Below are 12,684 nucleotides of genomic sequence, written 5' to 3'. Positions count from 1 at the left end.
GGGCAGCACTTTCTCCCATTCAAATGTTACTACTTTTCAGCCCTTCCTAAAAAGAGTTTGTAAATATGTAACTTTCCCCAAATACATTTCAGGCAAAAATGCTTCTTCCTAAATACAATACAATACAAAAATCTGAGCTTCCCGCCTCAGACACGCCCACTGCTGCCCTGAGAGCTGGTCCAGAACAAGAAACAAAAACACTATCTTCAGAATCCTCGTCCGTCTTTTATTTCTGAACTGACATCCTATTGGTCGAGAAACGCCGCTCCGCCTCCCTCGAGTCCTAAACTGTCAGTCTGACAAGTAAACACGGGCGCCCCCACGTTCTTCCAACAAGAGCCTACCGCTCCCAGGCCGCTGAGCGCCCATTGGTCCGACCTCACCGAGCGCCGTCTTCCCATTGGACATCCCCGCTGTGGGTGTCAGCGCGTGCCGAGGGACGTCGCAGGGTCTGAGGATTTGGCGCCAGGTTTGACGAGCGTCTGGTGCGTCGAGCTGAGGTAGCGCGCGACTTTCTGTCAGAGCCGGACCCTCGCCTCCTTCTCCTCGTCCCCCGCCGCCCCTCTCAGGGAAAGATGTTCGTGGCCGATTTCCGCCGGGACTTCTACGATGTAATCGTCAGCCAGGTGAGGGGGTCTGCGGCAAAATGGCGACTGATGCTGCCGGTGGTATGGTAGCTCGTCAGGAGTGCGCTCAGGGCCGGGAGCTGCGTCAGGCGCAGTTTCCAGAGGGGTCTTAGGGAAGCTCTCCTGGGGCAGCTGAGTGTCGTGCAGGCTGGGGGCCCCAGAGCACCCCGGTCAGCCCTAGAGTTGCTAACTGCTTGAAACTGAGGGGTGCAACGGATTTAACGGACAGCTGGGCACTGAGTGTATTATTTAGTAGCATGTTAGTGTCTCTCGAAAGACTCATCGGTGGGTTGAGCGCCTGCTGCAGAGGTGTGGGGGCCGAGTTTTAAAGAGTCCTGGGTTTGACGTCTCCTCAGGATGTCTGATATCATGGGACGTGTTTCCCAGTAGCATTTTATCTGAACAGTGATGTATTGAAGGGGCACCGGCTAACGGAAATACAAGTAAATTAAATAATGGGGAAACTCCTGATGTGATTCCTCTGCCTGGGCCCTGTTGTTCGAGCTAGACTGCTTCTTGCCTGGCTCCCTTCGGCTCTGCTGGCCTCTGGTCTGCCCCTGTTCCTCTCAGTTGCTCCTTATGTTACCCGACAAACGAAAAATGTCCTGGCTACTGTTAAGGAAAGTTCAAATTTTGTTAAGGACACGACTGCTAAGAATATGCTGAACTTTCTTTGCTGGTATTCACAGCAGTCTACTTAAGACTGAAATACCAAACTTTTCAGAAATATTACATTTATTAAAATAGCCAATGAACAGCAATAACATAGTATAAAAGGTTATTCCTATCAGCCAAAAGTCCTTATTCTTGGCTTGTAGGTAAGCTATATGCTTTTTTTCTGGGATGTTCTTTGACGTCTTGATGATTTCTTTCCAACGCTGTTTAATTATTAGTTAATTATTTATTGTAATATCATTCCTCACCAGTAATGAGGCATATAACTCATCACAACGTCGTTAATCTCCACCTGATCAACACGATAAAAACATTAAGTGTCATAAAAAGGTGAGGGTTGGAAATCTCATAGTTCCAAGCGGGATAATCCTTCTCTTCATGCCCTTAAGAGAATCGAAAGTTTCCTTCAGTATAGATAGGGCATGTTTAATTCTGTTACAAGACCGAAAGCTCATATTATGCTTATTCAAACCTTACTTCCAACGTTGCAATCTCTCAGTTGTTTTAAAGTAAGAATTCTTAAAAGTGAAGTTGGAAGACCAATCAACCTCTCTGAGAGTATCCTATAATCTTTCCCTCCAAGTAGAAAAGTCTTAGGGGGCGGAGATCACTTTATGGGGTTACTTGATTGATATCAATAATTTATTGAATCCTCTGGGTCGTAGGACCTGTGATACCCTCATGTTCCTCAAGTATCTCACCACACACAATTATTGACTATGAAAATGCTGATTAGTGAACTGTCTGGGTGTTGGACTTGGTACGTCTAGTGATGGTAAACTTTACCCCATCTGGGGTGAAAGATTGTCCTGACAAATCCCATACTTTTACATCCGCAACCCTCTTGTAGGTGGTTTTCCTCAAATTATTTGTTGGTCACACACATTGATAAGATTGTATATATGTGACAGGCCCTGATAAAGCGATGGGAATAGTAAAACACGTGTTGGCCTACCTTAATTTGAAACAGTAAACGTTTTACTGAAATCTTATTCACCTTACATTCTCTTATAGATGTAGAATCCTGTTCACTTCCAAGCCCTAGTCTGTTTGGGTTTTGATGGCCTGGTCAGTCTGATGCCCAGAGCCTACATAAAGACTGAGGGTCTGATTCTACCAGATTACCTGCACAGAGAGCGGGAGCCCTTATACAGTAGAATTGATTGGGTAATATGCTTTGCCTCCCTCGGCAATCTCGGATAGGTAATTTAGAACAAAGACAACATCTGCCCCCATGGAATCAACGTTTCCTGAAACTGCACCAAGCAGACCAGGCTAATCTGCATATCTTGAGAATATCTAATGCCCAAGATTATTATATGAAGAGGTTAGCTCCTTGTAAAATGCCAACAGCGACCATCCTTGCCTGAAATACACCACACAATGAGCACCAGAAGCTTGTCCATGATCATAGTGTAGCTCTCCTCCTGTGTTTTGCTTTTACTAATGACCGAGCTGAGAACAATCTCTGGAATGCACTTCTTAGTTTAAAGAAGACATTTATTATTACTTCACCACGAGGTTCCTGAGAGAGGAGATTAGTCGGTTGGAGGCACACGTTTAAAAATAGTCACATCAATGAAAGGAAAATATATCAAAGTGATTTTCAATTGCAATGCATACAGCAAATATGTGATTATATTATAGCATAACTTCAAAGCAAAGAATAAAAATCAAAATTCATCACTGTAGGGCCTATCACTGCTCATCATCTTTCTCATGCCAACAAGTTGATGACTTCTCTTCAACTGCAAGAAAGATTTTCCACCCGTACGGGACAGGTCAGGCAGCTGAGGTCCGCTCCTGACTGAAGTCTCGGAAAGTTCCCCTCGCTGCTGCCCAGGGACACCTTTTTATAGATTAAAAGGCCCTTCCCTCTAATAGTCAAAACATGCTGGATACCGTAGGTCAGAGTTGGAAGAAAACAAGCCCTGAAAGTTGAGCAAGTTTTCAAGGCTGTCTTTTCCCAAGGCTGCACTTGAGAAAAACACAAAATATGCGCTTACTTATCATTCTAGTGTTCGGTGAGAGAAAATACGAAAAACACAGCTTGGTTTACCATGTGGAAAAACACAGCTCATCTGCAATGTCTCAACTGCAATGTCTAATGCCACGTTGAAGCCAATAGTCAGCTAAACTGAATACAAAGTGTAATGTGCTACTGGTGAACATTGAACAATTAATATGCACAGTGGTGAAACAGTCAGTGGTCAAGCATACTTAATGTCATTTCTTCCTGTTACCCAATGGGTGTCCTGCCCACTAGGAAGCATAACCGAGAGATTGCTAGACATCTCTAGGAGTACATAACCATACTTGTATCCTCCAAACTGGAGTAACAAGAATCATTTCCTCCAGCTGTCTCTTGTTCTGATCTATTACGCCTGGTTATCCTCCTAAAAGGAGGAAATACCTATTAAGGCCTTCACTCCAGGGATGAGGAAACAATCTCCTTGAGATAACTCCCTCTCTGGTCTCCAGCTGAATAATCTGCAATTTGTGATTTCAATGTGGATGCAAACAAATCCCTGCAGGAAAGACCCCCATGAGAGGGACAGACTCTGGAACATTAAACGGTTAAGATGCCAGTTTCTGGGATCATTGGAATCCGGAGACCCACACCAAATTATTACTGGAAGCCGGAGAGCCTGGTATAAGCTATTTCAATTATTTTAACTGCAAAACAATACACAAAAATATAGAAATAAACATTCATCAAACAAATACACCAATAGTGAAATATTTAATTCTCAAATATTTTTTTTTTAAAAAAAAGCATTTTATTGAGAAGGTTGGATATTTCCTAAATTCAAGTGAGGGCACGCATTATCATACCCTATTCTGTTCTCTTGCTACGCTGCGGATGACAAAGGACCCCGTTAGTCAGTATATGCAGAGATGTAGTTCATTCTGGGACCAATATACTCCTGTGCAGAACCTCCCTCATTGATCGCCCCAACAGCTGGCTTCTGATTCAATGATAAGCACCACTGATTCAGAGATTAAGCTGGCGTTCCGCTTCTCTCTGTATTCCAGCCCTTATACCATGTCCATCTTGACTTCTCCGCAGTGGAACTCTTCACAACATAATAGTACCTTTTGTAGGTGCCTGATCTTGAGTCTTTGAAGGGCCTATTAGTGTAGTGGGCCCAGAAAGAGCACCTGGATTAGAGGCGGCTAGTCGGGTGAGCGCTCGCAATGGTATCCTTTTCATTGTAGTAATTTTTCTCAGTTAGCACTTTGAACTCCAGTACATGATCCTGTCTTTAAAAAAAAAAAAAAAAATTGCAATATTGTTGGTGGGTTGAAATGGACATCAAAAGATAGGTATCCGTCAGGTCGAGGTGGATCATTCAATCCTCCTAACTCGGGAAATCCCTTTAAAGTTGGATACCTTATATCTTCAAGTGTCTGTTGAACAGCCGCCCAGTAATGTCTTGCAAATTGATGATTAGTCTCACCCTTTGTTCACTTTTCTTGTTGGAATAAAAATGTTTATGAACACTCAGGTGCGGAAAAGGATCTTACTATTGCCTCCAAATTCAGTGTTTCCTTATCAAGTTCTCCATCTCCTCTGAGAAGGCAATGGGTGTCAGTTGCAATACCTGAAAAGGTTAGCCCCAAAACTGTGTTTTGAACCCCAAAACTGTCTAAAGAAACCTCTTGCCTGTTGTATGAATGCTCTGCAGTCCTGCCATAGTTTTACTAGGGATTAACATTAAACCTCTAACTAAAGTGCTGGTGGTTTCTCTGCCACTACCCCTTCTGACAAAATCCCTGTTGAACTTGTTCCTTAATGGGAAGAAGGGGGTGAACCTCTCTCTGATGCAACCAGTCCACTCCTCTTCTGTCTTGATTTTCTCGGGACTCTGGTTGAAAGCACGGCTGGTTAATTGTCACCTGCCATTCGTGGCCCAGCCAAACTTTGGGTAAATACTCTTTTTAGTGATGATTGTGCTTTACCCAGCACTGTAAATACATGCTTGAATATTGAGTGGTCATTCACAAAGGCCTCCCCAAACAAGTTACCCTTCTCCTCAGGTCCCACTTCGGAAGAATCCAGTTCACTGACCTTTTGGGTCTAGTCTCAAGAATATTTAGCATTTGCTCTCAGTGAACATGGCTCTGTTCCCATTGCCCAACATGCATATTGCTTTCTGGTCCCAGCTGGAGAGCACATCTGGGTCCACATGGTTTTGGACTCCTTGGCCGATTCAATCATCTAAATTTTTCTGAGAGGACCTTCCATGTCTAAACTTGTCCTGGCAGTTGTATCTGGACCTATCCGTAACTTTTTTGGTGTCCAGAATGAGTTTGCCCAAAGAGGTCACAATCGTGGATTAAAGTTGATTGTGGCTGTGGTCTTTCCTTTTATGGGTTATCTTGGGCATTACTCTTTTGATGTGTTCCCGGACATTCTTATCCATATCTAGCGAAGCCTCTGTTTGAGGTGAGAGGCTACTCTGGGTGTTGGTTGCCACTCCGATAAGAATAGATAACTTATGTCTCCCGAATTCAATAGGTCCATTGGTAGATGTCCCTGCAAGAGAGGTCCTGTGAGGAGCGACCTACACTGGGCCAGAGACAGGAATTGTTAAAGAAAGATGCCCGCCATGCAGGCCTGACATGCTGTTAATCACTGGCTTAGGGAATGTTGAGGCTGCTGATTCAGAGTGTGCGATGTTGGTGACTTTATCAGACAACACTGTTTGTCAGGTAAGGTGGGGGCAGAATTCCGTAAACTAACAGCCTATGACCGATTCATGAATGAGAATTCATGCTGTCTGAACATCAACCTTTGTCAGCACAAAATCTGTTCTGGTTTGTTCTTTGATGTTAAAAAGTACTTAAAAAAAAAAAATCTTGTTTTTCACTCATTAGATAAGCAAATATTTGTCTGAACAATAACATTCACCTTAACTCTACATCAACATGTCCATTCCAATTTCTTCAGCCTGAATCTTTTAATGTGTTTTCTTTGTTTGCAATGTTTTGTAATGTTTATGAATTTGTCAGTATTCTTTCTTCTCTGTCTTGTCTGTCTGTCTGTCTTTCTCCACTCCACTCCAAGGGTGCTCCCTTTAGGCCCATGCTGTCCTGTGCCTTGAAGACTTCCTTCTTACTCAGCATGACTTGACTATGCGTGTTAGTGAGTTTCTGCACATACCTGCCTCCGACCCGTACAGTGTTGGATTGGAACAAGTTGGTTTTGAATTCTCCTCACACTTCTATTCCCAGTCTGTTGCCTGAGTTCCACTTAAGGAGCTCTTTCTGGCAGTATTTTTATCACACCAGCATGCCTTCTTGAAGGAGCGACTGCCCAACCTCACTGTTGGGCATGCCTTGGCTACATACCTGGCCAGAATTATGGCTTTGCATTCTACAGACAAGCTTGTTCTGACCTTTTTGGTTTGGTGCTCCATGTCTAGCTGCGACTCTGGCTTCTGTTGCCGGATCGTTTACACTTTGTATCACCAATTCTTTTACACTGCATGGAATAGACCCTCTATTTGGGCTCAAACATGCTGCCAAGGCTAAGAGTTTCATGACCTTTCCCAGGAAGCAGCACTTGATTGAGCAGGAGTTTCTAAGAAACATATCAGTTCAGTCTTAAATTGTCTAATGTTTTCTCGTCCATTCATTCTATTGCAGAGGTTGCCTCAGTTTGGAAATCTGAGTGTGTCGGGTAGTATGAGTATAATCACTACTTACTTATTGACTGATACATGTTACTTCTAATTTGTAAGCTAACTCCTTCAGACAACTTCGATCAAATGAGGCAGTCGGCCACCTTACATTTTATCTCAAGGGCTGCTGGTGATGGCACATCAAGGAATGCTAACATGGGTGGTTAATGGCATGAAAAGCAGTCATGCAACCATTTTCCTGTTGCTTTGTTGCATGTTAGCCACAGATGGCTAATTGGAGAAAGACTATTGTTTAAGAGTAACAGATATATCATAAAGGTATCTTATTTTTACAACCTTGTAAACAACCTGTACCCAGTGTCAAGGCAGATAGTCACTGAGCCCTAACTGTTTACTTCAGTTGAGTTATTTGTAATGTAACTTCTGTGCTCTGTAGTGGGTTTGTAGATAAACGCAGTAGGTAGTACCCTTGATATGTATATCACTGTTGGGGCAGGATGGCCGCTTGTAATGAGTGACTGTTTATAGTGCTCTGGCAGAGCTTAGAACATACAACCTAGTCTGTTTTCCTGACCACTCTTGAAGAACTATGATTTTTATACCACTGCTTTCCATTAAGAGAGACGTTTCATACCTGTGAACGAACAGACTTGGGCAGTACATTTCATTGTAGTAACCGAGGCCTGCTTACTCGCACGATAAGCAAATGTTAATCACCCCCCCCCCCTCACACACAAAAATCTTCCCATTTTTAATAAGGGAAACAGTCAGTAAAGCTTTGTTGCTGGATCTCAAGCGCCTCACACAACAGTAGAAATTGGGCTTCTGGGAAAGTTACATGGGACCTTTCCCCGTTACAGATTTATAAGTGAGTCAGCAGATTTTAAAAATATTTTTCTAACTGGTAGCCAGTGCAAGGATTTCAGAAGGGGGTGCTGATGCCGTACCAGATGAGAGATTGCAAATGAGATGTGCTTCGCTTTTTTGCACTTCTTGGAGTTTCTAGAGTAAGATCTAATTTACGGAGTCTAATAAAGCAGTGCCATGATCTAGTATGGTAAGCCCCTGTAACATTTTTCTTTGAAAGTAGTGGGAAGTGATTTCCTCAACAGACCCAGCATATGAAAACGTACCGACCGTGGATGTAATCTTATTTCGTGGTTAATGTATGGTCCAAAAGGACTCCGATATTTTTTACTACTTATTTGGATATGGGCAGAGGACAATGTTCGCAAGGGGGTAAAATGTGTATATATATCAAAATGCGTAGGGCTTAGACAGGAACCCTATAGCACTCCCTTGTCTATCTGCATGATGCTTGATTTAAAAGCACCCAAAGAAATGGCTTTGGTTCTGTTGTTCTTGAAAATCTTTGAACCATTTTAGGACTTTCACATGAATTCCTATGTCATAGTCTTTGTAGCATCCTTGGATGGGAAACTGTATTGAATGCAGCAGATATATCCAACAACACAAGCATAAGTGATGTCTGAATCAAGGGCTAATCTAGTATGATCGGTGACCACCACTAGTGCTGTTTCAGTACTATGTGAAGAGCAGAAACCAGACTGGGAAGGAACTAGGATCATGTTATCCTCTCAATAGCTCCTAAGTTGTTTATTGATTAGCCCTTCGAGAACTTTACCTAACAAAGGGAGATGGAGTAATACTTAGCTAGGTCTGATGGAGCGAGTTTGACCTTTTTTGAATAGTCATAATTTAAGTCTCTTTCCAAGTCCTGAGAATTTTACTAATTGACACGATAAAAAGGGAACATATTGCTGGAGCCAACTGCTGCGACATGACTAAACATCCCATCCTCTCAACCAAATCCCCCCCCACTCCCTGCTTAGTAGGCTGAGAACTGCCCACCCCTCCAACTTGCAGAGTGCCTGTCGCCCCACCTGTAACATTGAATGTGCTAAGGATTGGCTGGCTCCGCCTGGGCGTGCCGAAAGATGTCCGGATCAGTCAGTTTATCTTGCAACATCATGCCCGCTATCATCTGCTTTCTTAGCCCCTCTGCCGGACCTGTTGGGGCTGTGCAGTCCCTCTGTCTAGAAAGAGCCTTGCTTTGGTCATATTCCCCCGCTTCCCCCCCCCCTCAAACCCCTGGAGGGGGTCTTTTCAATTCTGGTTCCATGGCACCCCTGGAGGATTCTGCCCCACTGTCTTGAAACTGTTTAGGTCTAGGGCTCGCCCCTTCCCATTTCTCCTGGGGTGTCATGTTCTTGGGGTGGTCCAGAGTAGCCAGCCTGCTGCTGGGTTCTCATGTGTGCATCTTTCCCTTTGTCACTGGCAAACTGGCCTCCCTGACGCTAGCCTTTGATCCTGTCCCACAAATCCCCTGACGAGGTAAAGTACCAGGATATGCCCTCTGCTATTGAACAGAGCTTTGGTGGGAAGAGCATCATATATTTAAGTTCCTTAGCTCTCAGTGCTTTTTTTTCATCTAAACTACGACATTGCTTCTGGACTCGAAATGTATAGTCTGGAAAAAACCATATGACAGAATTTTCGTAGTGCAAGTCCCCATGGGTGTGAGCTGCCTGTAGAATGGCATATCGATCCTGGTGATTAAAGATTCTGGTGATGATTGTTCTTGGTGGAGCCCTGGGCCTAGGAGGCAGAACTGGCGCCCAATGCGCCCTTTCCACCGAGAAGAAGTTTGATAATTGCTTCGGGCAGAGGGTTTTCAGTATAAGGTCTTTGAGAAAGATGTCCACACTTGCCCCCTCCGCCCCTCTGGGACCCCAACGTCACTGATATTATTCTGTCTTGCGCGGACTTCCTGGTCCTCCAGCTTGGCTGCCATTGTGGTGAGGATTCACACTTGCTCTTGGAGGTTGCCATAGTGCCTGTATGTCGGATTCCACTGTGGACACCTTATCTGCCATCTTATGTATATCATCGCACAGGGGGGAGGCGTCTGCTGTTACCGCGTCCAACTTGCGCTCTAAAGTGGACTTGAGATCCAAGATTGCTGCCATTATAGCTCCCAGCTAGGGTTCTGTTGCCTCCAATCTGGCTAAGTCCTGTCCTGACGAGGTCGGGCCTGTTTAGCAATTGCATAATTGTCCATTTTGTTAGATTGGAGGTGGCCTTGGTTTTTGAGTTTCACCATGATCTGTGGCAAATCAGGCCTCTGGCTTGCCTCGTTGCGGTCTCCGTCCTTTTTACATCCCGTGTCCCTCTGTCTCCACTACGAGCTCAGTTGTCTCTCTCAGGCCACCCCACCTGCACTCCTTCCCTCAGGTCTCTATGCTGCAGAACAGATTGGTCCTCACAAGTCTCCAAGTCAGGGAGGGTCTTCGCCGCAGCCCCCTTTCTCTCGGTTGTCTCTGTTAATGGGACCGCCGCTCCTCTTAGAGGCCCCCCACCATCCCATTCTTCCTCACTTGGCCTGGCTGATGCCCCCCACTCAGCACAGGCCATTCACTGTAGGTAGCACCCGTCACAGGGGGGCTGGGGGAAGGGCCGCAAGCACCTGTCCCCCGCCCGGCCTGTTCTCTGCTTTGCCTGTCCTCGGCAGCCCTACTTGGAGGGCCGCCCGCTCTAGCTGGCCACTGTCGCTTGCCCAGCCCATCTTGCCGCTCTCTCCAGGTGGCCAGGACGAGCTTCTGCCTCGCCTGTCACTAGGTCTCACAACTGGGGCCCTGGGCCAGAGGGGCGAGGGACTCCATTTGCTGCTCACGGGCTCCCCTGCCCCATGGCACACGCTGGGACCAGGTACATGGCAGTCTCACTTGGTGGGCTGTCCGCCGCTATGCAGCTCCCCGCTCTGGCCTGTCACCACTGCGCCCCCGGCCCCTCCTACTGCCTCCACCACTCCTGGAATGCTGATCGGTGGGCCTGGGACCCCGCTCGCTGTTCACACATCCCTCTGCCTTTGCAGCACACACTGGGGCCTGTGCACTCGACAGTCCCGCTCTGGGGACTACCCGTCGCCATGCAACCCTCCGCCCCGGCCCACTGCAGCCGGTCACCGCTTCACACTCCTCCCTTCTCACTGCTTCCTCCAGGGGACCAGGTTAAGTCTCTGCCACTCTCGTCTTGTGGCCTCCTGCTTGGGTACTAGGTCTTGTGAGCGGCAGCCCTTCTCACCACTTATGAGCTCCTCTTCGTGCACAGCACACGCTGGGGCCTAGGAACTCGCTCCGCTCCCCGGGTATGGCTCGTCTCCTCCTGTGGCGGGAGTCCTCAGGCAGTTCCGAATTTCTCAGGGCCGCATCCATCAGCAGTCCGCATGGCCTCTTGAACCTTTTTGGGGGCAGGATGTTGCCGAATTATGTCCGGATTTTAGGATCTCCCCCCAACCAAACTTTACAGTTTTGAGAGCATTGTGGATTTCATCCGGAGTAAGAAACAAACTTGGCTAAGCTGCTAAAATTCAGCGCAATGTCATTCTGACCAGGGGCCTTATGGAAATTGTGATAAATGTTTTTTTTTTTTTTTTTTTTTAACTGCCCGCCTCTCTTGCACCACTGGGGTTCACTCGCTGTGCACCTGGTGTCTGTGTGCCCTTGGTCCATTGAAATGTACAAAAAAATAGGGCTGTTGCCAGGTTCCTTAACCTGAAACTTCTTAATTAAACTGAGGATCATGCGTGCCTGGAAGTCGAGACCTGCCCCACCCCGCCATCCCTTCTAAGCCGCTTGCTTGGGCTCGATCAGTGGGTGTGTGGGCGACAGCGGAGGGTACTGCCTTGTAGTCAGAAGAACTGTGGGGTCTCCGGAAGTACCCAATTTCACATCAGTAGGGTGCCCTGTTTTAGATTTTGAAATCTAGAGCAAATGCTGCTGGCCCTCTCCCACCGGCCCAGGTCCCTTCCTCTCCGACCAACACACCTGACCTGTTGTCTTCCTCAGCCGTTTCATCTGTTAAATTAGCTGACTGCCCACTGCTATAGGCCTGACCCATTCCTTTCCTTTCTTCTCACACCCTTTTTCCTCTCCCTTCCCCGATTCCGTCCCTTCCCTGCAATATAGGTGCTCTATTTGCACAATTATTTTGCCCTACAATGATGATGGGGGTGTGTGTACGTAGTGAGGAACCAGACTCTTGTGCGTTGGTTATGTGCATTTATGTTGCTCTTCCCCAATTTGTCTTTCTCCTTTCTGTAAGTGTGCGCATGCACTTGTCTGCTCTGCTTATGCGCCCCCCCTTCCCCCTTGTTGTGAAACATTTAAATCCTGTACACCAGTGGTTCCCAGTCTGTGGACCCCTGGGAGTCTGCGAAGCCTCCTCAGGGGGTCCGTTTCTGCTTAGAAAATTATCTAATAAGAACATTAAAAAAGTGTATATAAATACAATGGCTAAATGTACAACTGCAAATTTTGAAACATACTGTAACTGTTAAGGAAATTTTAAACTGGAAACCAGAATTAAATTATTATTGTCAAATTGATTCATGGAAGCAGTGCACAAGATCAAACCGAATATAGTATGGACGATGTGTGGCTTCAGCTGAATTTACAAAAAAGCTCCAATCTTGTCATTAAAACTTGTATTTTTTTATTTGTTTGCAAATTAAATGAAATGTATTATCATTTGTGTATGTCTTGGATGGAATGCTTGTTTCTGTATGTTTAGTGTATTGTTCTGCAGTTTAAATCATTGAGTGTATAGGTCTGGGTCCCAGGCTTCCCTGTAATGAATCGGGGGGGAGGGGGGGGGAAGGAGTGCCCGGGTTCCAGTAATGATAAAGTGGGGGTCCGCAGTTGTCAAAAGATTGG

General features: G+C 45.9%; 1 protein-coding gene across 1 annotated transcript in view; it reads left to right on the top strand.

Annotated features, from left to right (window-relative positions):
• Positions 1-439: 439 nt before the first annotated feature.
• Positions 440-12,684, top strand: part of CDC45 (cell division cycle 45) — a 548,847-nt gene continuing 536,602 nt past the window's right edge. Inside the window, exon 1 of the mRNA XM_069215317.1 lies at positions 440-626. Within this exon, the coding sequence (XP_069071418.1) occupies positions 576-626 (51 nt within the window). The 5' untranslated portion in view covers positions 440-575. The remainder of the gene's footprint in view (positions 627-12,684) is intronic.

The sequence above is a fragment of the Pleurodeles waltl genome, chromosome 11 (genome assembly GCF_031143425.1).
Source record: "Pleurodeles waltl isolate 20211129_DDA chromosome 11, aPleWal1.hap1.20221129, whole genome shotgun sequence".
Taxonomy (NCBI): Eukaryota; Metazoa; Chordata; class Amphibia; order Caudata; family Salamandridae; genus Pleurodeles; species Pleurodeles waltl.
This window is presented reverse-complemented; position numbering and strand designations above follow the sequence as displayed.